Genomic DNA, 26,149 nt, shown 5'->3' on the forward strand with positions numbered 1-26,149 from the left:
AAGAAGCAACTAGATGAGGGAGCGGGGCCTGGTAGGAATCTGTGTTCTTGGACGTGAGACAGCGTCACTGATGTGCTCCAGGAGGGGCTGGGGACAGCAACAGAGCCCTGCTTGCCAGCCTTGAAAGGAAAAGCTGGCCTCTTCCCAAGCCGGGGAGTGAGCATGTTCACTAAGAAAACTTTGTCAGAACAGCCAGGTCTTTTGCAGTATTCACTGCACACACGTATTTATATAAAATTCCCAGTCCATCATGGGTAGGAGAGGGAGCTCAGAACAGTTGTTTATATAGGACTAGGGAGGAGTGCTTGAAGAAACCTGGCCGTGTTGGAGAAGAGCACCTGAGAGACCTGAGAGGCCTAGGCGGCGACTCTGGGTAAGAGTGCAGACTGCAGTCGTGAGGACCTGAGATCCATCCCCGGTCCTGGCATCAAAAGCCAGGCCTGGAACCCAGTGCTGAGAAGGGCAGAGACAGACAGATTGCTGGGGCTCCCTGCTCAGCCAGTCTGCTTGTAAAGCGGGAGGCTCCATGTTTAGTGAGGCACTGTGTCCCAGGCAAAAAGGGAGGAGTGGCGGAGGACACCTGACGTTATCTGGCTTCTGCACAGGTACACATATGTGCACACGGACATGTGTATGCCACACACGTCACACAACCTCATGTTCTATATAGTGCATTGTGGTTGAGGTGTTGATTGGGTTTAGAGCCATGTTAACAAACAAGTGCCGAGTGCAGCTAAGGGTTTCTGGTTCTGCACATCCATACTAAGTGTTCCCCTGCCGTGGGAGCAGAGCAGAGCGGCCCGTGTTCATTGTGATGTACCTTTTCCCTCAGTGTACAGGACAAGCTAGACTAGGACAGACTTGTGAGCAAAAGCTCTCTCATGCCAATTGCAAGTGTAGGCCAGCAGCAGGAGGGAGTGGTCGCCATGGTTAGTCTCAGCCTCGCTTAAAGAGTACCGATAGATTCTGCATTGCTTCAGGAATGCCCGTGTGCACGTGCCCTCCCAGGCAGGCTGTCTTTTGGTTGGTGGTTCTCAGTGACCTGTCCTCCTGTCATGGTGCTGATACTGGCTGGAGCTCTGTAGGCGTCTACTAGAGCTCTCCCAGGGATAGGGAGGGAAGGAACTGGTGCCAGGAGAAATTGGAAAGTACAGGGGTGTCTGCCTTCTGATACTGTCGAGGCCCAGCCTCTGTACACATGTGGGGTGGGGTACAGCAGAGGCTGGGGTCTACTGGGGAGCCTGGCCGTTTGGTGTCAGTCATGGCTTGACTGCCTGCCCCATGCTTTGTGCCGTACTACTTCTGTGAAAGATGAAGAAGCCAGGACTTATCTCTTACATGCAAACACATTCCTTTTATTTATAACTTTTTTGTTCATTTTTATTTATTTATTAGATAGTGACAGAGAGAGAGAGAGGCAGATAGAGAGAGAGAGAGAGAGAGAGAGAGAGTGGGTGCACCAGGGCCTCCATTCACTGCAAACAAACTCCAGATGCATGTGCCCCCTGTGCATCTGGCTAACGTGGGTCCTGGGGAATTGAGCCTTGAACCGGGATCCTTAGGCTCCACAGGCAAAGGGCTTAACCGCGAAGCCATCTCTCCAGCCCCACATTCTTTTTTTAAAAATGTATTTATTTTTTGAGAGAGACACAGAGTGAGTGTACGGGCCCACTAGGGCACCCTGCCCATGCAAACAGACTCCAAATGCGTGTGCTGCGTTGTGCACCTAGCTTTACATGGTGTGGTGGTTTGATGAGAGCATCAGGTGCCCCATAAATTTATGTGTTCAGAATGCTCGGTTCCCAGCTGATGGAAATTTGGGAATTAAAGCCTTCTGGAGGCAGTGCATTGTTGGGGACGGACTTATGGGTGTCATAAGTGCCCCCTTACCAGTGTTTGGTACAGTCTTCTGTTGCTGTTGTCCACCTTATGTTGGCCAGGGGGTTACGTCCACCGTCTGCTCATGACATTGTTTTCCCCTGCCATCATCGAGCTTCCCCCTCGAGACTGTAAGCCAAAATAAGCCTTTTTATTCCCAAAAGCTGCTCTTGGTTGGGTGATTTCTGCCAGCAGTGCAAACCTGACTGCAACACATGGGTAGTAGAGAATTAAACCCAAGCCAGCAGGTTCTGCAAGCAAGCACTAAACTGCTGAGCAACCTCCCAGTCTTTTTTTTTTTTTTTTGTTCATTTTTTATTTATTTATTTGAGAGCGACAGACACAGAGAGAAAGACAGATAGAGAGAGAGAGAGAATGGGCGCGCCAGGGCTTCCAGCCTCTGCAAACGAACTCCAGGCGCGTGCGCCCCCTTGTGCATCTGGCTAACGTGGGACCTGGGGAATCGAGCCTCGAACCGGGGTCCTTAGGCTTCACAGGCAAGCGCTTAACCGCTAAGCCATCTCTCCAGCCCCCTCCCAGTCTTTTTTTAGAAAATTATTTTTATTTATTTGAGACCAGAAAGAGAGGAAGAATGAACAGGCATGGTAGGGCCTCCTGCTGGCAGAAGTTTAACTCGAGATACATGTGTCACTTTGTGCATCTGGCTTGATGTAGGTGCTGGGGACTGAAGAAGATTGAGAAAGATGACTTTAGGAGGTGACTTTTGGAGGTGATTTTGGGAGATGACTCTAGGAAATGACTTTGAAAAGAAGAGCATTTCTCTTCATTTAAAATGCTATTGAAACTTCGGAAGATACAGAGCGTATGGAGTATATGTTTCTTCACAGAGTTCATGACTATCTGTATTAGCTGCCGCCTCTTGCTGTTGCTGACACAAGGAGTGAGCTTTCGGGTCTCTGCATTGATGAAGGGTTGCAGTAGAGGTTTTCCCAGCTCACCAAAGCTATTTACTGGGGACATAGGGTTGACCCCAGCTCTTGAGGGTGCCCTTTCCACTTTAGCACAGTGACCTGGCAGATGCATGACCACAGCACGGGCCAAGTATGTGCTGTGCACCGGGGTTTCTGCAGAAGTAAGCAGGCCAAGCCTTCTCGATGTGGCACGATGGTGACAGTTTGTCCAAGTTAGGATTTATACTTCACTTCTAATAACGAAAGTCAGTCATTGGGCTCCACTCTCGTCCTCTACCTCAATCTGAACCGAGTGCCGCAGGGAGGCTTCCAGGTGAAGCGGCCTCGGCCTGCCTGCTCTTAGGACGTGTGGCATTGAGTTCCGGATGAAAGCATCAGAAGGGGTATTCCTTTCCCTGCAGAGCAGAGTGCAGAATAACATAGGTTTGTAAAAGAGTTGAGAGTAGATGTAGAAGGTTAGATTGCAGGCAAGCCATACACTGGCATTTTAAAAAAATGATGTGTTGCTTCTCTGTATTTTTTTAAAAAGTCAACATGAGACAAATTCAGGGTTCTTCAGTATCCCAAGTCCTTAACTGCTAACAAATTTATCCAGAAAAAATTTCCTTATCTCTATTAACTTAGAGTTAGGCTCATGTCATCAGCTTTCTTCAGTGTTTTCTTTGCTAAATACTAATGTTTTACCTTCTTAGAAGTTAATTTTGACTTTCCAGAGGCCCTACCTCAGAGGGACTGTAGGCAGTGCATGTGGAGTTGGCCTCAGACACACCTGTTTAGTGCCAGCACCTCCCATTCCCAGCTGTCACTTGGCTTGGGGTAGCAAGTCGTGTGTTCCGTGGCTGTGGCCAGGGAGAGTGCAGAGCACTTGGCACAGTGCCTCACACATAGGTTGCTGGCACTGAATGGCCACAGTTGACTACTGTGGTTCCAGTGAGCCCATTGGCTAGCACAGCTCTTTTCTGGAGTCTGCTCTGCCCAGATTCCAAACATGAAAGTGCTTCCTTCTCTACTTGCCTGAGGGTGTTTTTTGTTGTTTGTTAAATGCTGACCGTGTCTCCCTTTCTCTTTTTATCTTTTAGCTAGGAGCTGTTCCTGGTAAGGAAGGCCTTGTATGACGGTGCTGGTGTACTTGCACCCTTTTAGAAATGGAGACTGGATCAGAATATCAGTTTTTTCTGTCCTTGATTTTCCTGTCATTTTGTTGTAGACTGAATAGTCCCCCAGTCAGTCTTTGGGACACAGATGCGATTAATTTTGGGGGGTGGTGCCCAGGACCCAACCCAGGGCCTTACGCTTGCTAGCCAAGTGCTCGGTCATGGAGCTTTGTCCCTCTCTGCTGTAAATAATTGTTAGTCACCTGTGGACAAGACAAGAGATTATAACATTATTGATGACAGGGATAAGGCTAAATGTGTCTCTTATTTTTTCCACTAATATCCCTAGGCTCTTTTGATCGACTAGGGCGAGCAGAGTTGCTGTCACTCTGTTGTGACGTAGGTTGGCTGCGTGGTAAACGCCGTGTTTCTGGTTTTGTCAGGTATCGTCCGAAGATAGAAGTGCCCTGTGGGCTTTGGTCACGTTCCACGGGGGCAGCTGCCAGCTGAGTCTCAATAAGAAGTGCACACACCTGATTGTCCCGGAGCCGAAGGGGGTAAGCCTCACCTGCGCCTTGCCTGAAGGCCTCTTGTTTTACTTAACTTTGTATCCCAGGCTGAGCTCCAGTTATGTAGTGCAGGATGGTCTTGAACTCAGTTCTGTGGGCGTGCGCATGCATGGGCACATGTCCTTGTAGCAGCCCGAGAACAAGCTTGGGTGTCTTTCCTCAGGCGACTGCTGTCTTGAGACAGGGTCTGCCCTTGGCCTGGGGCTCACCCAGCAGGCTGGACCTTGGAGTGGGGGAGCGCCCAGGGCCCTTTGTCTCTGCCTCCCCGTTGTGGGGCTGCAGGCCTGAAACGCCACGCCCGGCTTTTTATGTGGATTCTGGGGAGTCAAACTCTTATCCCTCCGTGCTTGTAAGGTGAGTACTATGTCTTTTGAGCTATCTTCCCCGCCTGAGAGGATGACCTTGAACTTCTCATCTTCCTGCCTCCACCTCAAGCTCTGGGACTGGGAGCAGGCATGCCCCGTGTCTGTGTGGCTGGACATTGGAGCTGGGAACTTACTTACGCATGGTAGGCAAGCCCCGCCAGCTGAGATGCATCCGCATCTTTAAAGAGCCCTTTTTCAGTGACGAGATTCTGCTCATGAAAGCTGGTTGTATTGGTGTGTGTCATTCATATCTAGACTTACTCCATACCATGAGAAGGCAATAAGTTACAGAATGGGCCAGATCTGACTTCTAATCACAGTCACTTGTGCTTGTTATATGGGAAAATAAAGTCTTTCTAGTTGTTTAGAATTCCCTGTCATTTTTTTCTACTAGTGAAAAAAAATTTAATTTAATTTTACATCCAATCAGAATTCTTTAAAATTTATTTATTCATTTATGTGCTGGGGATTAATATCCAGGGCCTGGTATATGCTAGGTGTGTGCTTTACCACTGAGCTGCACCCTAGCACCCCCTCATAATGTTTTAGAATACTTGTATCAGGTATAATTATAAACATGTACTTGTTAATACTCTGATAGATTCCCTTACTAATTGAGAGTACAATAGTATGCTGCTCTTGCTCAGTGCAAGGCCTCGTCTCTAAGCCCTGGTGAGATCTGGGGGGCCTAGACTTGTCAAGTGGCTCCTGGCCTCCTTGGAGAAGCGCTTGTCTACCTCTTCTGAGGCCTGCTTCCAGGCAGTGGTCTTTGGAAGGAGTTCCGTGTGCGGCTTATGCTGCCGAAGTTAGAGAAGTATTCTCTGTGGAGCACCATTCCTCTCTGCCAGCATGCTCCTTTGAACTTGGAGGATCAAGTACACTCATGTGGCTATCAGCCTCCACTCATTTCTTTACAGTGTTTTGACCTCAGTTCACATTGTCATCAATCGTATTCCGTCACCCGGGTTCACTGAGTCAAAATGCACAACGGAGTGCATGACCGGAGCTGGGGAGACACTGTGTGGAAGGCTGGGCACAGGCCTTGTCTGGCCACAGACGCTTTGAAACAGGCTGGTGATTCCTGCCACAGCTTGCCTCTTCTTCTGAAGGCTCCTGAGCACGAGCCTTGCAAGTGAGCCAGGAGCCATGTGCTGTGCTGTAATTGGGACTGAGGCGGCTTTAAGTCCTCAGTCAACACAGTCAGCCATATGTGTGTCTGGCATAGGCCCTGTGACTAAGTGACCACAGTGCAGGAGTCACAGCCCTTTACAGTGACTGAGGGCCAGTTGTACATTATTCAGACACAAATTGTGAAGCCAAATAGGAATGAATTTAATCATTTTATAAATCATGAGTATTGAGTAGAGACTACACATAAAATTCAGGGCTGTTAAGTCTTTTAATGAGTACGTAGAAAAAAATTGTATAAATGGCATAGTGAGGTAAGTTTCAGTTTAAATTGAGAAGAATGGAATAATTTTATAACTTAACATTAACAGAAATAATGGGTGACTATTAATTATTGGAGGGCTGGCCCATGATATCTTGCAGGCCTCCTGGCATAAATGTTCTCACCTTGGGCAAATTCAAGCCACTTTCCCAATATCCCCAGAGGTGAACTTGGGAAGAGAAATGTGGCTGCTATGGCCTTGACCCTTGGCTTGCATTGTGATCCCAAGGTCCCTGACACTCAACAAGACACTCAACAAGTATTTTCAGAATTGAGGATTTCAAATAGGTTTCTTTGCCTAGGCAAAAACATGTAAGCTTTGCTATTAAATGAAGTAAAAATTGTCAGAAACATCCTGAGTGAAGTTTGCTAATGCAGTGGCACCATGTAGATGTGCAAAAAGAATGAACTGTAACTTGTAAACTTGTAGGACCCCTGTGGCAGTCATGAGCCCTTACCCTAGCCTGACCTATCTCAAGGCCTCCATCTGACGGGGATGTGGGTTTTTCCTGTGTCCCCTTGAAAGCCTCTTCCCACAGTGCATAACTCCAGGATTTGATGACATTGATGGCTTTATCAAGTGTGTGTTTTTGCTTTACTCTCAGGAGAAATACGAGTGTGCTGTGAAGAGAGCGAGTATTAAGATAGTGACTCCTGACTGGGTCCTGGACTGTGTGTCTGAGAAGAGCAGAAAGGATGAAGTGTTTTATCATCCTCGCCTAATCATCTATGAGGAGGAAGAGGAGGAGGAGGAGGAGGAGGAAGAAGAGGTTGAAATTGAGGATCAGGACTCACAGAATGAGGGCAGCACAGAGGAGAAGTCGAGTCCTGCCAGCTCCCAGGACGGCTCTCCTGCTAACCAGCAGTTCTCACCTAAACCCAGCACAGAGCCATCCAAAGGAGAATTGATGTTTGATGATTCTTCAGACTCGTCACCTGAAAAGCAGGAGCGAAACTTGAACTGGACCCCCGCTGAAGTCCCGCCGCTGTCCACGGTGAAGCGCAGGCTGCCTCAGGGCAAGGAGCCGGGCCTCATTAACTTGTGTGCCAATGTCCCACCTGTCCCAGGAAACGTTCTGCCTCCTGATGTCCGCAGTAACTTAATGGCTTCTGGGCAGAATCTCCAGGGTTCTGAGCGGCCAGAAATGATAGCTGCTTGGAGTCCAGCTGTGCGGACGTTGAGAAATATCACCAACAGTGCTGACATTCAGCAGATTAGCCGACCGGCGAACGTTGCGCACGTAAGTGTACATGCAAGCTGCGAGAGTGTGGGTTTCACGCCTCCTTCAGTATGTGGTTTCTGCTTTAGACCTATTACTTGCCGCACGTTGGCATGTGAAAGTACTTATTTCTGAATAGCTGTTTTAAGCCCCATGTGTGGGAATTGCCTGAAGATGTGTTGCTCACATCCACTTGAAGTGGACGCAGGGAAACTGAAGACACCCTGGGTGTGACAAGAAAGTGTTCGGGGTCGTTGCACATTTTGCTGGATATGACCGTGGAATGGCTTTAAGAAGCCCCCAGTGGTGAAAGATGCTTAGGAAACCTTGTCCCGTGGCTTGAGCAGCAAGTACTGACAGCCTGTGGGTTTTGAGGGGATGGTGTCCTTTTGATAGGAGGCGACAAACTGGTGGCATGCGAGGTGGGCTGAGAAGGGATCACTGGGGAGTCCGAGGAGACTTTGAAATACTGCTTCAGAGCTTGGGAAGACAGTGCTGCTTGGCACGGCCAGCATGTGGTGACCACGGCTTCGATGGTGGTGAGAGAATAAGAGGGGCCAGCTGGAGCCGTGTGAGCTGTTAGTGCCTCTAGCAGTGGTGGAAGGGGAAGCAGCTTAAGAAAGGGTTCCTCCCTCCTGCACTGCTTCCTGTGTTGATGAGATGTTGCAGCTGACGGCCACCGGCTGTCGTGGCAGAAATGGTCTTTGCTGCTCCCTCGTGGCTGCCTAGAACAGGTTTGGTCTGGTCCTAGTCTCTCCTGCCTCTTCATGCAGGTGGAACGAGCGGCTGCGTGCTTAGATCTAGGGATCTTTACGCCTGTTTGTTTGAAATGGAAATAAGTGACGGCGTAGGGGCCAGGCTGTTTTATTTCAACGCTGCCTTCCTTCCGGAGACCCTGGCTCCATGATACAGCTGGTTGAGCAACAGTGAGGGACGGGGTGGGTCCCTTGTGTGTGTGTGGTAGGGTGCGTTTCAAGAATTTGCCAGCACCGTTGAGAACAGAGCATGCCTAGCTAATGTGGCACTTAAAGAAGCATGGTGCAGTTTTGTCTCTGATGTCACATGCTCCGCACAGGGCAGGCTGCTGTGAGGGTGGGAGGGGCTGTGCCGGGCTTACGCTACCTTCTGAGCTGCTCCTGTGTTTGGCGTGAGTTCCTGGCTTTGGTCACCCTGGGGCTTTCTCTAGTATGTGTAGAACGAAGCAGAAGATGGCTCCAGCTGTGGAAAGGTTTGGGGTGAGGCTGTCAGATGCCATGTCTACCTGTCTTTCCCCAGAGCATTCCTTGGTCAGGGGCAGGTGGGAAGCTGAGGGTGGAGGATGGCCATGGAGACATGCCACACCCCTCCAGGAGCCCCACCCCAGCTCCCAAGGACTGAGGCCTGCCTCCCATTTTGTTTCTTTTCTGCCTGTCTTTCTGTAACAGCAGCCCTGTGAGCCTGCATCTGTCAACTTGAATTCATTCACATAGTCCATTATCATTATAGCTTCAAACTTCGGTGTTTTCAAAATGGGAATTAATTTACTTGCTCTCTTGATGTTGGGGATACAAAGTTAATACATGAGGGAAATGTAATATTGCTTTGAAGTTTCCAGGCATTTAGTTGCTCTGTTTGGCTGAATACTGATCACGTGATGTGCTGTTAGTGTCTTGATTGGGAGATGATGATCCTGTTAGGAGCTGTTGACATACCGGCCCTCACTTGTTTTCTAGATCTTACAGTCCCTTTCAGCACCCACGAAAAATCTAGAGCAGCAGGTGCCACACGGCCAGCAGGGACATGCCAATGCCAGTGCCGTGCTGTTCAGCCAGGTGAAGGGCACAGCAGAGACGCACGTGCTGCAGCAGCACCGCCCCCCCCCAGCAGCTGCCTCCGCAGCGCCCGGCCCTGCACCTCCAGCCCCAGCAGATGACGCAGCCGCAGCCGCTCCCCCGGCAGCCCTACCCCCAGCAGCCGTCACACCCGTTCCCGCAGCAGCAGCCAGTCCACCCGCATCAGTTTTCTCAGCACCAGCTCCAGTTTCCACAGCAACAGTTGCACCCTCAGCAGCAGCTGCAGCCGTTCCAGCAGCAGCATGCCCTGCAGCAACAGTTGCACCAGCTGCAACAGCACCAGCTGCAGCAACAGCAGCAGCAGCAGTTAGCACAGCTGCAGCAGCAGCAGCAACACAACCTGCTTCAGCAGCAGCAGCAGCAGCAGCTCCAGCGCCTCCAGCAGCAGCAGCAGCAGCACTTGAGCCAGACGCCCCAGCAGCTCCAGCACCAGGCTCCGCCCCAGCAGCTCCAGCACCAGGCTCCGCCCCAGCAGCTCCAGCACCAGGCTCCGCCCCAGCAGCTCCAGCACCAGGCTCCGCCCCAGCAGCTCCAGCACCAGGCTCCGCCCCAGCAGCTCCAGCACCAGGCTCCGCCCCAGCAGCTCCAGCACCAGACTCTGCCCCAGCAGCTCCAGCATCAGGCTCCGCCCCAGCAGCCCCCACAGCCCCAGCAGCTTTTTGGACACGACCCAGCAGTGGAGAGTTAGTAGCCGGGTTCTTTCTGCTGTCGGGAGTCTGCTTGCATCATGCTTTTGAGGGTGTGGTGGGGATTCATGTTGAGTACTCAGCTGCGAAACTGAGTGTGAATCTTCTGTCCAACAGCTAGCACAGTTAGAATGGGATAAGTGAACGTTTTTCTGAGGCAAGGTCTCACTCTTGCCAAGCTGACCCGGAAATCACTCTGTAGCCCCAATCTGGCCTTGAACTCTTGGCAGTCCTCCTACCTCAGCCTTCCATGTGCTGGATTAAAGGCGTGCACCACCATACCTGCCTCAAGTTATACTTTATCTTTAATGATGTTTTTATATAGTAGCAACATTCCACATGTACTCAAATTACTTGTGCATACCCTATGACTAAGAGTGACTAATTTACATTCAAAATGAACTTGTCAAAATGCACTTTTATTACTGTCCATGCGTATTTATGGAGTTGTAATCTCCTCTCGTGTAACTCTATTCCAGTTCCAGAAGAAGGCTTCTTGCTAGGATGTGTGTTTGCAATTGCGGACTATCCAGAGCAGATGTCGGATAAGCAGCAGCTGGCCACCTGGAAAAGGGTGAGCTCTGTGTGGAAGCAGGGAACTGTGTGAGTGAGGCTGGACCTTGGTGCTCACCCAGCCCCATTTGCCAGGGTGCCTCTGTGTGCCCTGAGCACGACAGTGCTGCAGTGATTGATGTTCCCTGGAATGGTGGGCTTCAGTCATTCAGCCTGAAGGTACTTTAAGCACTGATATCTCTATGAGTGAAGGACGTGGTGTGCTTGGGTGTTTGGTGATCTGGGACGGCAGTGGTCCACCCATTTGAGACATTCTGATTCTTCAAAAGCATACGTTAGAGAATCCAGGATCTCTGGGCAGCAAGGCCCTCTAGGTTAGCTAGTGTGGCTGGAATGGCAGTCCATCATCCACCCATTTGCTCAGTCATTATTTCCTTAAATATGATTTTGCATGAGGCCTTTAAAGAAAAGGAAAAGTAATGCTTTTTCTTGCAAGAATGCCACAAATCAAAACTGAGTTTTAAAAACCTTTTGTTGACAGTTTTTGTACATGTACATAATATATTTTGATCCTAATCCTTTTTTTTCCTTTGGTCCTCCCCCCACCCCCTTACTGAACACTTTCTAACCAGCTTCTCTTCTATGTTGGTGTCATTTTTTTACCTGTCTTCCATCCTCTGTTACAACATGTTGATGGGCCTCTCACTAATTTTCAGGTAATGACACCTGCTGTGAGGTCATGAACGCCAGCTGCCTCATGTCCAAAGACAGCATTCCCAAGCACTCTTTCATCCTTTGGCTACTAAATTCTTTTAAAATATTTTTTATATATTTCCAACACACACACACAGAGAATGAGCACGAGCATGCCAGGTTTTTTACCACTGCACATAAACTCCAGACGCATGACCCACTTTATGCATCTGGCTTTATATGGGTACGGGGGAATCAAACTGGGGTCGTCAGGTTTTGCAAACAAGTGCCTTTAACCTCTGAGACACATCTCCAGTCTGGCTTCAGCTTACATTGTTTCTGCCACATTTAATGCTGAGCACTTGTCACTTCTCAGCACTTTGAATCACCCCACTGCTATCTTCAAAAAGAACTTTCTTTGACCAAAAATGAGTGCAATACTAATCCATGGGCATAAACATAACTATATAGATGACAATTTGATGGGCATCACCTCTCCATTTAGCAAAAAGCAGTAGTAGGTTCCCCCACTAGAGCCTATGACATTCCTAGCCATGAGCTTTTTACTAGGTTTTCCATACCAGGCATGAGTTTTCTCCTGTGGAGCAGGCCTAAGATCCGATCAGAAAGCAGTTGGTTACTCCATAACAGACGTGCCACTGTTCCACTTGTGGGCGTGTGTGATCTGTTGGGCAGTTGTGTACTTTCATAGGCCCTGCTCCTCAAAAATGCCGATGTCTTTTCTCCCCAGCAGTCCACATAGTGCTTTCCAGTGCTGTGGCAGCTAGGCGGCAGGGAGAAGCTTCTAGCTTGTTTTTAGGTTAATTTCTGAGTGTCTTGGAACAAAGCACGTGGAGTCTGCAGCAACACTGTCTTACCTGATGCTTCTGCTGGGCAGCCAAGAGCATTGCAGTGGTTTTGAGGTCACCAGGGGTTCTTCCCGGTCAACAACTCCGGGGGAGGTATCCTACCCCTGGCACTGGGATTTTCCTGTGACAACCTATGGCTTTTGGGCAGTGGTACCCACTCCAGTAGGTTCTCTGGGGTGGGTATAAGTAGGTATTGAACACCTAGTGCTTCAGTACAAGCATTCCTGGGGCTCCACTGCTGGCAGGTGCCAGGCATGCTGTAGGACTGCAGTGCTGAAGCCACAGTGGTCAGGCAGGCTGGTACACAGACAGGCTGGTGGCAGGAGGTATGGTGCTGTGGGAGAGGAAGGCCCAGGACACTGTGGGCAGTGAAGAAGGGACATAAGCCTGTCAGGTTGGGGGGCGGTATTAGTGTGGAAGAGGTGATCCCAAGACTGCATGTTAAAGGGTAAGGACGGGAATGGGGGGGATTATGGGGGGAGAGCAACTTAGGCAGAGGCACCCTTGGAGAACTGTGGGGGACTTCTGGCAAGTCCAGCCCTGTGCGGGTTCCATCAGGCAGTAAAGCAGGGGACAAAGGCTGACATGTCTGCTGAGACCGTCTTCATATTCTGTGTTCATGGAATTTGGACTTTCCTCTAAAGCTATATAGAAAAAGAAACTGAGGGAGCTTCAGGTCCACGTTGTGTGGTAAACTGTCGACTTTGAGGGACCAGGACTGGTGACTGGCACACCAGAGAGCATGACTGAGCCAGGGCAGGGTAGAGGGAGCTAGCGTGATAACCACAACAGCATAAATGTAACATTTTAGGATGTGACCTTTAGAAACCTTAAAACTTAGAACAAGATCCGGTGTGGTGGTGGCACATGGCTTTAATCCCAGCACTCAGGAGACAGAGGTAGATAGATTGCTTGTGAGTTCAAGGCCAGCCTGAGCTAGCATGAGACCTTACTCCCCAAACAAACAAAATCTAACACAAGAACTACAGGATTATGAAACAGTTAAGTTTTGTTGTTTTTGTTTTTTTTTTAAGTTGTACCCCAAGCTGGGCTTGAACACCTGATCTTCTGATTCTACCTCTTCAGCAATTTTTTACCTGTTGGCTCTTATTTTTACTATTTTGAGACAGGACCTTTATTCCAGGCTGGTCTCATACCCACCATGTTTGGAGAATGACTCTCACTCCTGCTCCTCCCACCTTCCTTCCTGAGTGGTGATTGCAGGACGCGCATGGCTGTGTCTGGTTTACGCCATGTTGGGGGTTGAACCCATTGTTTCATGTTGCTAAGCAGGCACTGGACCAACTGAGCCACATTCCCTGACCTTGAAGTTTGACTTCTTAAAGTTCGGTTCAAATTAAGAATTAGTCCAAGAGGTGCATGAGGGAAGGAAGCTACTAGTGTGCTTCTTAAGGGACGGGGCTCCAGTCAGGGACACAGCACCTGAGGAGAACTGCATCACAGCACTGAGGAAGAGCTCGTAACGCCAAGCGCCTGTAACTCTCCACTCGAGGGACACAGTTGACTAGGCAGGTGGGGCTGTGGAGTAAAGACCTGCCCGAACATCTAGTGCCAAAATGCTCACTCACCCTTAGTAGCCCAGGGAGTTCCTCAGGTGAGAGTGAGGGAGCCCCAAGTAGATGTGGGAGTCGTATAAAGGGTGATCGGGCTAGGAACCAGTCAGAACATCCTGGTGGGGAGAGACTGTCCTGTGATGGTTTCTGTTGCCCCGAGGCCTTGCAGCTTGAAACAAGAGCCTTCTCACTTCCCTCTTGGGGAAGAGTCCTGAAGGGGCTGGGGCTGCTGTGACTCAGCTGTCACCTGTGACCTGGTGAGGAGGCTTGGGATCCTGCACGTGGCAAGTCCTCACCTCACTCTCCAACTGTTTGAGAGGCCGTAGCATAGCACCTGCCTTCTTCCTCAGTGAATGGCCAAGACCAGGAGCAGAGAGGAAGCCCGTCTCCTGGTGGGGCGTGTGGTCTCTTTGTGGCTTGCACTAGTATGAGTGAGTGATTGTGAGCTGCTGTGCCTGCACGCTTCTGTGAAGATTGTAGGACTGAAACTGGGAAAGGGTCTGACAGTTTAGAAGACAGCAGGTGTGAGGTGGGATGAGGCTTTGTTGCACTGGTGAGCTGAAGCTTGTTCAGGGAAAGAGCATTTAGTCTTAGGGTGCCATGGGAAGCCATGTAGCTACTCCAGGGAGGCGACTCTGGCTGCCTGGGTTCTTAGTGCGAGGACGCCCTCAGGCCCAGGGAAACAATGGCAGGCCAACCAGAGTAGCCCTGCCACGCACAGCCCATTGGGCCAAAATTCCAGTAATCCTGACAGGGAGATGCCCAGGTGTAGTGGCGAATGCTGTGTTCGTTCTTTCTTCCTGGAAATAGACAGGGGTACAGTTGGTTTTCATGTCATGGTGCCAGGTGGAAAGTGCCCAATGATTGCCATCACGTGTCTTCTGTGGCGAAATAAGCTGTGTGAACACATTCTTTTAATAGTGGTCTTATTTAAATTACAATTCTGTTATAGCGTAATGAAACTGATGATGGTTTTGCTGGGTCTTTTCTATAGATAATCCAGGCTCATGGTGGCACCGTGGACCCCACGTTCACAAGCCGATGCACACACCTTCTCTGTGAGAGCCAAGTCAGTAGTGTGTACGCACAGGTAAGGAGCGCGCCAGCAGCAGGCGTCCTCTTCACGTGTAGCCTCAGCACCCAGTGCTCGGTGTTTGTGGAGAGAACTTCTCCCTGCACACATAGGAAAGTTTCTCCTTGCCAGTTTGCGTCCAGTCTTAGGAGAGCTTTCTGTGGATTGTGTTTGAGCAGTGAAGAAAGAACAAGGAATTCTAGGTAGAGGTGGGGAAAGGGCAGGCTCTCGCAGGCACTCTCAAGTCACTCTGAGGAAAGGGATTTGGCACCATTAAGTGGCTGTGCATACCAGGGTCCTGAAAACAAATCCCGAATAGAGCGCTAAGAAGCCCTGGCCCCTGAGCCAACCCCCAGTGTCACCTTGTGTTCCTCCTGAAGCTTTTGGTCTCTTTCATAAAAGTGCTTTTGTGAACAGACACCTGTGAGTGTGTGCCAGCAAATGAAGGTGTAGCATAGACACGTACCTGAGCTGCTTCCTGTGTAACTAAGGTAGATGGTGTGTGTGTAGCTGCTCTGTGTGGTCCTGTGTTGTTACCAGGGACCTTCACTCTCTGAGCTCATCACACTCTCAGCTGATGGGTTTTTACACATTTGCTGATAGTCAGGTTAGGTGACATGGAGCCAACTACACTGCTGTGATTTAGTAGTGAGTTGTGTACACGAGGTGGTGACATTCTCATGGGTGTCCAGACAGGTTGCATTGTCCATCCCAGTTCATATTATTTCTGGAGCTAACAACCCTGTCTTACGTTGCCAGGCGATACGGGAAAGAAAGAGGTGTGTCACTGCTCACTGGCTCAACGCAGTCCTGAAAAAGAAGAAGATGGTGCCACCTCACCGCGCCCTCCACTTCCCAGTGGCCTTCCCGCCAGGGGGCAAGCCCTGCTCACAGCATGTGAGGCCCGTCCTCTGTTCTGTTGTCCCCTTTTGGGAAATGCCCGCACGTTGTCTGGCCGTCTCCAGCACCACCCCGCCTCAGCCTTTTTGTGTGCCGTGGCCCGCTTGCGAAGTACCTGCATAGGAGATTGCCCTCTTGCTGATGCCGTTTAAATCTTAAAATGAGTTAGGTGTCTTGCCCCAAAGGCTCACTTGTGGGCAGAGCTTGGGTCAATTGTGCTCAGTAAGCAGAGTGCCCAACTGGCTGTGCTCGTGCTTACCACGCAGCTCCTGGGCCGCTCTTTCCTGCCTTCGGGAGCTTGTGCCCGCTGTGTGCCCGCGCCGGCTCCGCGCCTCACCTCGCCGGCTTACTGCTCGGAAAGTCCTCTGCTGTCCCAAATGCCAAAGGAGTCTTGAAACGGTGCATGTGAAGTCACTAGAGGCCAGGGAAGGTATATTTTAGTTTTTGTTTTTACATTTTATTTGCTCTTTTCTCCATAGATTATCTCTCTGACTGGATTTGTGGATACTGACAGAGATGAGCTGAAGTTAATGGCGTGCTTGGCAGGTGCCAAATACACGGGGTACCTGTGCCGCAGCAACACGGTCCTCATCTGCAAAGAGTAAGTTGGGCTCTGGGGCCATTTCCAGCCCTCACCTTACCCAGCCTGGGTGACGGCCTTTGTCTTCCAAGGCCCTCTTTAGCTGAGGCAGGCTTTAGACTCTGCACAGCCTGCTCTTAGACTCTTTTGCCTCTGCCTCTCAAGCGCTGGCGTCACAGGCGTGCACCTCCAGGCCTGGCAAGGGTTCCTTTTAGGTTTTTTTTTAAATGGTTTCTATATGCGTGGGAACACACATGTGGAGGCTGTAGGATAACCCCAGGGTGTTGTTCCTCACCTTCTGCCCTGTTTGAACATCTCTCTTGCTGCTGGAAGGCCAGTCTTCTCTCGGGCACCTGAGCTTTGAGATTCCTCCCGTCTACCAGTGCCACAGGCTTCATGTCTGAGTTCACATATGTGCTGGGGATCCAAACTCAGGTTGCCAAGTGCCTTTAACTGCCAAGCCATTTCCCCAGTCCCCAAACTTTGTTTCTTTTCTAAAAAATTATTTTTAATATTTTATTTATTTGCAAGTAGAGAGAGATAGACAAAATGGGTACACCAGGGCCTCTAGCCAGTGCACACGAACTCCAGATGCATGTGCCACTTTGTGCATCTGGCTGTATGTGGGTACCGGGGAATTGAACCTGGTTGTTAGGTTTTGCAAGCAGGTGCCTTAACTACGAGCCCTGCCTCTGGCCCCAACCTTTGTTTCTTAATGTATCATAATTTTGCTGTAGAAATTTAAGTGTAAAAGTCAGAGTCTATCTGTTTAGAGAATGGCAGTGGGGCTGGAGATCCCTAGTACCCACATAAAGCTAGATATACAAAAGTGGCGTGTGCATCTGGAGTATGTTTGCAGTGTCAAGTGGTGCTGGCGCCCATATTCTCTCTCTCTGCATGCAAATAAATAAAAATTAAGAAAAAGGTAATAACAGTGACATCCACAGTGGTGTCAGCAACAGCACTGCCAGGCATTTTAGGGAGTGATGCCTATGGGTTAGGGGAGTGTGAATTCATGGATTTAGGTACCAACCACTGGAAAGAAAATGTTGGGCTAGTCGGCGGTATCCTGGTTGAGTAGAAGCCCTGAAGCCAGGGATTACTGGCCAGTTTCCTAAAGCACATCTGCCACTTGTATTAGGAGTCAATTTTTTTTTTTTGACTTGCTTTTGTTAAAAATAAGTTTAAGGGAGTAGGATGGGACTAACAATAAATTTTCTCAAAAACAGACCTAGTGGTTTAAAGTACGAGAAGGCCAAGGAGTGGCGGATCCCGTGTGTGAACGCTCAGTGGCTGGGGGACATCCTTCTGGGGAACTTGGAGGCCCTGCGGCAGGTCCAGTATAGTCGCTACACTGCCTTCGACCTGCAGGATCCATTTGCGCCCACCCAGCACCTTGTGTCAAGTCTCTTAGGTGAGTGACGAGAACTGTCAGGACACACACGGCTTGGCTTTAGAGGTCTTGCTGCATTGTGTTCATTCTGTAGTTCCCGTCTGCACACCTCCTACCTTCTCCCCATGCTCTCTGCATTCTTGTGGGTTTGGTATGTGAGCCTGCATCTCACAGGCTCTTAGAGCTGGGTGGAGCACGTGAATGCCTTCTCTCTCTGTCCTGACCCTGGGGAACAGCCACCCCTTGTAGAGACAATGAGGTATCACTGTCCTGTTTTGATGACTCACTGCTTCACCCCAGACATTGCTGTGCCTCCTGGGGTTGGCCCTTTTCTAGAGAGGAACCATCCCCAGGGAAGATAGTGCAAGGTTGGGCATAATTCTGTGTTCTCAACTGAACATCATTCAGTTGCCTTAGAATCCTGTGTGATTCTGAGTGGCTTTGCTGTCCCACTTTAGTCTTGCTCTGTGGCCCTGTGCTGTCCTTGTGGGACTGCCCCCAGCTCTGGAGCCATTGCAGAAGGGTCCAGTCTAAGTATCTGGCCTCAGTCCACCCTGCCCCATAGCAGGAACTAGCTGCTCCCTTCCTCCAGGCCCTACCTACTTGTCATTCCTGTTGGCCACCTCTTGTCATTACTAGTATCTTGGGGACAAGACTGATTCCCTGGACTGGTCAGTCACTGCCTTCTAGAAACATCACACAGCAGAGCACACACCTGTGGTTTACTTGTGGCACTTGAGCCTGGACCTGTCCCTTCCTTGCCTCACCTGAGACCAGCCTCAGAACCAAAACTTAGGACTGGCGCCTGCCTGCAAAACTCTGTGCACTAAACCCTCGTCTGGGCCTCTTGGCCCTGGAGAGGCTCTGCAGGACCTGGCCTCTCTGAACAGCAAGTAACCAAAACATAATGTCTCTTTCAGATGCGTGGAGGGTCCCAGTGAAGGTGTCAGCAGAGTTGTTGATGGTAAGCCAGATCGACCCCTCTTTGTGGCTGTGACTGTGTTTCTACATTTCAACAGAGACCCCTCTGTAAATTTGTTTCTCTGTCATTAGTGAAGCCCTGGTACATGAAAGCTGTGTCATGAAGTGTGGTGCGCACTTTGGCTGTCCCCTTAACTATTGGGCTGGTTGCTAGTCATCCCCATGTGAGCCTGTGAGGAGCACTGTTCCCAAGAGTGGTTGATTTCTGGATTCAGGACCTGGAGAGCAGAGTGGGGGGAGAAGACTGCTGGTTTTCACACAACAGTTAGCTGGCAGGAACTTGGAGCCGCTGGAAGCAGCAGAGCTGGAGCCCTGCAGGCCTTGCTGTTCTTAGGAGAATGGTCTCCTAGGGTCTTTGGTGGGAGTCTTTAAAGGTAGACTGTTTTGGACGTTTGAGTGCCATGATTTGTTAGTTAACCTGAATGTACAGCCTCTCTTAGTGGTGGGCCATGTATGTTCCAGCCTCAGTGTCGGATGGGGAGAGCGCTCCTTCCTTTCACTGCCTTCACTTCTGCATTCAGGGCCTCTTTTCCCTGTTGAGGGTCTCCCTTCTTAGCTGTAACTCATCACTGCGAGAACAGCCTTCCTTTGATAGTTGGTCAAGAGCATTGTGACGTGTGGCTTAGGACTGCGTACATTATTACAAATATACTAACTTGTATGTATTTAATTTGTTTTAAAATTTTTATTTATTTGCAAGGAGGAGGAGAGAGAATGAATATGGGCATGCCAGGACCACTAGCCATTGCAAACATATTGTAGATGCATGTGCCACTTTGTGCATCTGGCTTTACGTGGTACTGAGGAATTGAACCTGGGTCATTAGCCTTTATAGTCAAGTGCCTTAGCTGCTGAACCATCTCTCCATCCCCTTAAATTTCTTTTTTTTTAAATTTTTGTTTTTTTGTGACAGTTTATCAAGTAGGTTCAGGTTGGCTTTGAACTTGCTGTGTAGCCAAGGATGACCTTGAACTTCTGGTTCCCCTCCCTGTATCTTCCAAGTGCTCGGGTTACAGATGTGCACCACCATGCTTGGCTTTAACTTGTATTTATTAAAAATCCATACCCAGTCATTTTGTGTATGCCTATAGTCCCAGCTACTCAGGAGGCTGAGGTAGGAATTCTCTGGAGCCCAAGCTTTTGAGGCCAGTCTGGGCAGCATGGCAAGACCTACACTGGATTTTGTGAGCCGGTTTGTTTCTGTCAGGCATGGGGTGATTCCGGGATTTGTGCTGGAATGAGAGTCTTTGGGGGTGGGTGTATGAGCAGAGCGCCAGCACCCACTCCTGGTCTTGAGGAAGCCATCTTGCCCTCTTGTTCCCAGTGGAACCAGTCATTGTGGTCCTGCTGACGCACAGGCAGAGGCCAGTGTCCTCCCTTGTGTGCCGAGGACGTTTGAGGAGAGTAGCCATCAGAGCATTTCCTCCCACACCAACTGGCTGGAGTTGCTGAGGCTCTGCAGACTGGTCTCTCCGGGTCCCCACTCCTCATAAATGATAAATGTGGGCTCTGAAAGCAGGAGGGAGCAGTGGTCTTCTTCATAGCTGGTGCTGGGTGAACCGCACGCCTTGCTGCCGTGTGTGGCTCTCGGCCTGTGTGCTGCAGCCAATAGCGTCCTCGCACTAGTCCCGGTTCGGAGCAGCTTAGAACCGGACTAGCTAATGAAGCTCCCGCACGCTAGCCTTGCATTTTGCCTCTGCACTGCCTCCCCGGCCCTCTGCCTTTCCTTGTCTTACCAAGTTGTTCAGGCTGGCCTTGAACTCACTCTGTAAGCCCAGGTAGACCTTGAGCTTCTGTCTCAACTCCCGAGTAGCTGCGGCACTTCTGCCTCCGAACAAGGGCTGGAGCAGGTTGTGGTGAGCTGATGGGAAGTGTGGGCCTCAGCACCTCACCTTGATCTGAATGTCGAGGTGTCTTGTGACACCTTGGGCTGGTGTCTGTGTGAGGACGCCTTGTTCGGAGACGTAGTGGTGCTGGCACCCTCTGCATTCTGAGCCGGAACTCAGGAAGGAAAGACGGAGTCGGGGTTACGGCTGCGTGTATAATGTGACCTGAGGAAAGGAGACAAAGGCATGGAAGTAATCCTAACCGAGGATTTGGGGACTGGAGAACGGGTGGGGAAGGGAGGTTCTCCCTGGAGAATATTAATTCTTCTGATCCATGAACATGGGAGATCTTCCATTGTAGTCTCAATTTCTTTTTTAGTGTTTTGTTTTTTTTTAAATTATTTAAAGAGGCAGATAGGGAGGCGGGAAGAGAATGGGCACACCAGTGCCTCCAGCTACTGCAAATGAATTTCAGATGTATGTGCCACCATGTGTATCTGGCTTATGTGGTACTGGGGAATTGAACCTAGGTCCTTACACTGCACAGCCAAGTGCCTTAACCACTAAACCTCTAAGCTATCTTTCCAGCCCTAGTGTTTTTTTATTTTATTTTATTTATTTATTTTATTATTTGTTTGCAAGGAGAAAAAAATAGAATGGGGGCACCAGGGCTTCTTGCCACTGCCAATGAACTCCAGAGCTATGCCCCACTTTATGCCTCTGGCTTGTTGTGGGGGCTGTGTCCCAGCCTCCTTCAGTGCTTTCAGCTATATAGAGGTCTCTCACTTCCGTAGCTGGGGTTGTTCTACAGTGGCCTGCTCTCTGCTTTCTCAGGTGTCAGTCAATGGCATCTTAGAGGGAATGAGCCGGGAAGGGGGGTACACGCTCTTGAGTCTAGCACTCAAGAGGCACAGGGAGGAGGATCACCACTGTGAGTTTGAGGCCAGCCTGGACTACAGAATGGTGGGCTCCATCGAGGACAGCTTGGGCTAGAATGAGGCCCTGCTTAAATAAAAGAAAAACAAAAACAGCAAAGTAAACACCCAAGAGTGAGACCATTTCTTGGACTCGGTGTGTGGGTCACTGGTGTGTAAGAACCTGAGCCTGGCTGTGTTCACAGGCATGTGTCTAGGCTTGAGATCCTGGGGAGTAAGGTTCCTTGTTGGGTTCGGAGGTGTGATTGACGGCTAACCTCACTGATTTGATTGAAGTAAATCATCTTTAATGACAGGGTGTCAGATTGCCTCCCAAACTGAAGCCGAATGAAGTGGCCAGCATCCAGCCTTCCTCTAAAAGGGCCAGGTATGTCGTGTTGTTCATGTTCTTAAACTTGGTTCTTTCACATAGCTCTTTCACACAGTTATTTTTAAGAATTTTCTAGTGAACAGGAAAATCTTTTTAGTGAAAAAAAGCCTTTTTCTTTTAAGTATTTTCATTTATTTATTTGCAAGCAGAAAGAGAGCATGAGAGTGTGGGAGAAAGAGAATGGGTACTTAGCTGCGAGTAGTGGTCTTTATAAGCATGACCTAAATGCCTCTCCAGCAGTGTCAGATGAGGTCTTTGGGAGCTAACTTTGTGTCACATAATTGGTAGAAAGAAGGTTTATAAAAGCTCCCACATTTTTCTTTGGAGAATAAAGCCTGCACGCTTGGCAGTCAGAACTGCGTGCACTGCTGCTCTCTTGCCTACTTCACGTACACAGTGTGTCCCTGTCCCTTGCCATTTGTCGTACAGAATCGAGGATCTGCCGCCTCCCACCAAGAAGCTGACGCCAGAGCTGACTCCGTTTGTGCTTTTCACTGGCTTTGAGCCTGTCCAGGTCCAGCAGTACGTTAAGGTGAAGTTTTAGTCTTCTGTAAGGGCTTTCAGCAACGCTCCTCTCCGCATACATTTACTGCAGGCCAGCCACTAACTAGCATCCAACCGGGAACAAAGCGGTCATTCCTGCCCACGTTTGTAGTAAGACCCAGTCAGAGAGAACCCTGCTTTGCTCGGGGCTGTCTCATTATTTGCACTGGTTTTCTTGCTATGAAAGCATGGCTCAGGTGCAGGGACCTTTACAAAGCTCTTTCAGCGTCATGTGTACAGACACCCGGCTTTGAAAGGTGCTGGGCCTCTTCAGGTTCTAGAATGAGTTCAGAACAGCACAGGCTCATGGGAAAGTTTGTTACTGATGTTTGGTTTTGGTGGAGAAGGGTGATGAAGACATCGGCTGACCTAAATGAGGTTGGAGTCACAGATTCCCACTTTTTTTAAAGGAAACAAAAAGGTTTTAATGGCACAATCCCAATTTTTTTTTTAGCTTTAACATGAGCACAGCTGTTACAGTATCTTTATTTTGTGTGCTGACGCATGAAAGAGAGTGTGTGTGCATGCGTGCATGTAGAGGCCAGGAAACTGTCCCTCCACCCTCCACCCCCCCTCCCCCCGCATGTCTCCCTCAGGAACATCACCTTCTTCGGTTAGACCAGGTCTCTGATTGGCCTGTGGCTCATACGTTAGGCTGTACTGGCTAACCAGAGAGATCCAGGGATCCTTTTGTCTTCTCCTTGCTGGCACTGGGATTGCAGGTGCCTGCTGCCATACCTGGCATTGTTATGTGGGTGCTGAGAATTCACAGTCAGGTCTTCACTCTTGCAAGGCAAGCACTTGAGCTACTGAGCTGTTTCCCCAGCCCTGAGAGATCTTTTACTTGTACTCATGTCTCAGGCTTTTTTCATGTCTCAGGCTTTTTTTAATGTGCAAATGGTACTTCCATGTCCTTTTGTAGAATTCATTTTCACTTGGAGAGTCTGGGCATGCTCACTGTGTACAGTGACCCCTCAGCATTCTGGGTCATTGTATTTATTCACTGTGTTTGCTGTCAGTGTGTAACATTGCTGCAGACACATCCATCTGCCCACCATTGTGTTTTCTTGCTCAGCTTTTCCTGTCACAGCACTGGGCTGGGCACTTTTGTACTCACTCACGTGCATGTATCTGGTCTGTTTGTGGCTCCAGAAGCTCTACATCCTGGGTGGGGAGGTCGCCGAGTCCACGCCGAAGTGCACACACCTCATCGCCAGCAAGGTGACGCGCACTGTGAAGTTCCTGACGGCCATCTCCGTGGTGAGGCACGTTGTGACTCCAGAGTGGTTGGAGGAGTGCTTCAAGTGTCAGAAGTTCATCGGTGGGTAGCAGCGGCGCTGCAGTGCTTTCCACACACATAAGCCATTGGGCTCTTTCCGGGAGCCGCCCGTGTACATCCAGCTAAGTCTTTTTAACTTCCTGGCAATTACTAAGGTTTATTTGATTTCACATTACAAGATTCCTTTGATTGGTATCTTTGCATGTTGCAGTGAAGTTTAAAGGTTTAGGTAATTTCAGTGTTATCAGGGAGAAAACAAGCTGTGTATTTGGCAGATAGCTTCAGGTTCGCTGAGATGAACTTCCAGACCAGGCACAATTAGGAGGAAGAGGTTTACGGAAGCTTACAGATCCAGGGGAAGTTCCACAATGGCACAAGAAGCTGGCCTGCCTACACAGGACCAAACACAGAGAGAGAAGCCAAAAGCCACATCACATAGCACACTTCAGGAACTCCAGGCAGAAGTAGGCACTTTGCGTATCTTTAGATTAGAATGTCAAACCCACCACCACACGTTAGGGCTGGGTCTAGGCTCCACCCAGTGACACCTCCGCTAGCCAGGTGGCTACAGATACAGACTACAAGGTAATTAAATGCCGAGTATACTGGGGCCATCTATTCAACCTGCCACACTGTCCTTCCTTGTGTGGTCTTGTTAGTGTATTTCATTTGGGAGTCTGACTTAAAAAGATAATTTCCATAGTGCTGTAGCATCTAAGACATGGTCACTTCGGTGCCGACAGCTCACTTATGAGGGAGGAGTGCTGCCTGCTCATGTTGAGGTCCCTCCGTCAATCAGGGCCAGTGTTTCTAGAGCCCAGTGTGGAGAGGGCATCTCCTTAGATTTCTCGATACACAGAGGGCAGGGATATAGCCCGGTGATGGTGTGCTTGCCTAGCATGCACAAGGCCTCTGTTCATCCCTAGCACTGAAGAAAGATGGGTGGATGGATGGATGGACAGACTGAAATGTTTTTAGAACCTTGGTTAATACAGAATAATTATAAGTGATTTTTTCCAGAGAAACTACATGGAGCGAGGCAGACTTGTATGTACTTGTGAATCTCTGGCAGCTCTGTCATCCATGTTTCCAGAGCTGGTGTTCTCAGGTCACCACATAGGCCAGGAATCTTGGACCTCCCCAAATATATCCTGGGTCCCCATGTGGCCCCTTGTTCTGGGTAGGGCAGGGAACAGGGCCCTGTAGCTAAGCCACTCTTCTCAGACTGTTGGTTGATCTTTGTGCCCTGGCCACATTGTCCCAAAACTGCCCTGCACTCCTTGCTTATCAGTTTATAAAAGGAAGTCCACATTTGATGGGCATTTGGATTGATGGCTTTCTTTTCTTTATTACACGGTCAGTGTCTGGGGTGTGGAACTCGGATCTACTATCCACAGAACAGTTCATAGTGTAACCTCCAAATTCCAGGTTTCTTCCAGTAATGTTTCTGGCTTATGTGAGTCTGTTTAGGGATGTCTGGATTCACTGCACAGTTGGGCAAGTGTCCAGAATCCCCCTTCCCCCAAGAGGAGGCCCCTTGTAGCAAACAGCGTGTACATCTGGGTCAGTCATCCACAGTTGAACATGCGGAGCTCGGCCTGGCATTGTGCATTCACTAGGTCTCGGCAGATGTTACATCGTTTCAGAGCCCTGTACAGTAGCTGAACTGCCCTAGAGACCGCTAATCCCAGCTGCTTTAAATGCCCTCCCGACCAAGGCCTGCTCGCTGCTGGTCCTCTACTGGCTCCAGGTTCCCTGTTGTCCAGCATGTTCTGTGGCAGCAGTGCATGCGATGAAGTCTCTGGACTGGTCGCTTCCCTTGGCTCCGCAGGGCGCTTGCGGCCTGCCCTCGTCTCTTTCCTTGGCGAACAGCCATCTCTCCTTAGCCTTCGCCTCCCTAAGGACACCTTGTGTCTGCTAGACTTTGGCAGTTACTGGTAAAGCTTCTGTAAACATCTGCATACTGTAGACTTTTAAGTGGACATTTTCAAGTTTTATAGCTGTCAGGGAGCGAAATTACAGGATTATATGGTAGGAATGTGTGGAGTTTTGTGAGAACTCTGTAGACTCTTGTCCAGGGGCCATACCATTCTGCTTTCCTGCCAGCACTTGCTCCTGTCGGTTGAGTGGGGGGTCTTGTTGCTTCAGGTTGTATTTTCCTGGTGACACTCAATGCCAAGTGTTTTTGTGTGTGCTTCTGTCTTCTGTAAGGTGCTTAGGTCTTAAGCCCATTTTCTATATTGTCTTCTTGTCCTTGAGTTTAAAGAGCTGTTTGTGTGTTTGGATAGCAGGCCTCTCAGGCACAGCAACCTTCCAGGGAGGGAGCCTTGGTGGGTGGGGTTGGGTTCCTCCCATGGTGGTCTCCTGCTTGCTTTCTTCTCCATGGAGAAGTGAGTAATGTTCAATTGTCAGCCCTCTGACCACTTACTCTTACATGCGTACCCGAGGACGTATTTCAGCTTGTTAAAGAGACTTCTCAGGAAGATAGCTGACCTAGCTTACTGATAACAGAGCTTACCCGATGCTATGTTGAGTATTTCTTTTCCTTACATGACCCATCTACCATTTTAAGGAATTTTAAAACCAGTTTGGCTT

At 49.6% G+C, this 26,149-nt stretch overlaps 1 protein-coding gene across 1 annotated transcript in view; it reads left to right on the forward strand.

The window, feature by feature from the left end:
- The window catches only part of Paxip1 (PAX interacting protein 1), a 44,752-nt gene that overhangs the window by 13,792 nt on the left and 4,811 nt on the right, over positions 1-26,149 (forward strand). Inside the window, 13 exon segments of the mRNA XM_045160750.1 lie at positions 4,348-4,461; positions 6,894-7,529; positions 9,221-9,361; positions 9,363-10,023; positions 10,506-10,600; positions 14,670-14,765; positions 15,507-15,644; positions 16,127-16,248; positions 17,457-17,641; positions 18,541-18,584; positions 21,659-21,729; positions 22,162-22,264; positions 23,428-23,596. Coding sequence (XP_045016685.1) covers positions 4,348-4,461; positions 6,894-7,529; positions 9,221-9,361; positions 9,363-10,023; positions 10,506-10,600; positions 14,670-14,765; positions 15,507-15,644; positions 16,127-16,248; positions 17,457-17,641; positions 18,541-18,584; positions 21,659-21,729; positions 22,162-22,264; positions 23,428-23,596 — 2,575 coding nt within the window.

Source organism: Jaculus jaculus, chromosome 10 (genome assembly GCF_020740685.1).
Source record: "Jaculus jaculus isolate mJacJac1 chromosome 10, mJacJac1.mat.Y.cur, whole genome shotgun sequence".
In the NCBI taxonomy this organism is placed as follows: domain Eukaryota; kingdom Metazoa; phylum Chordata; class Mammalia; order Rodentia; family Dipodidae; genus Jaculus; species Jaculus jaculus.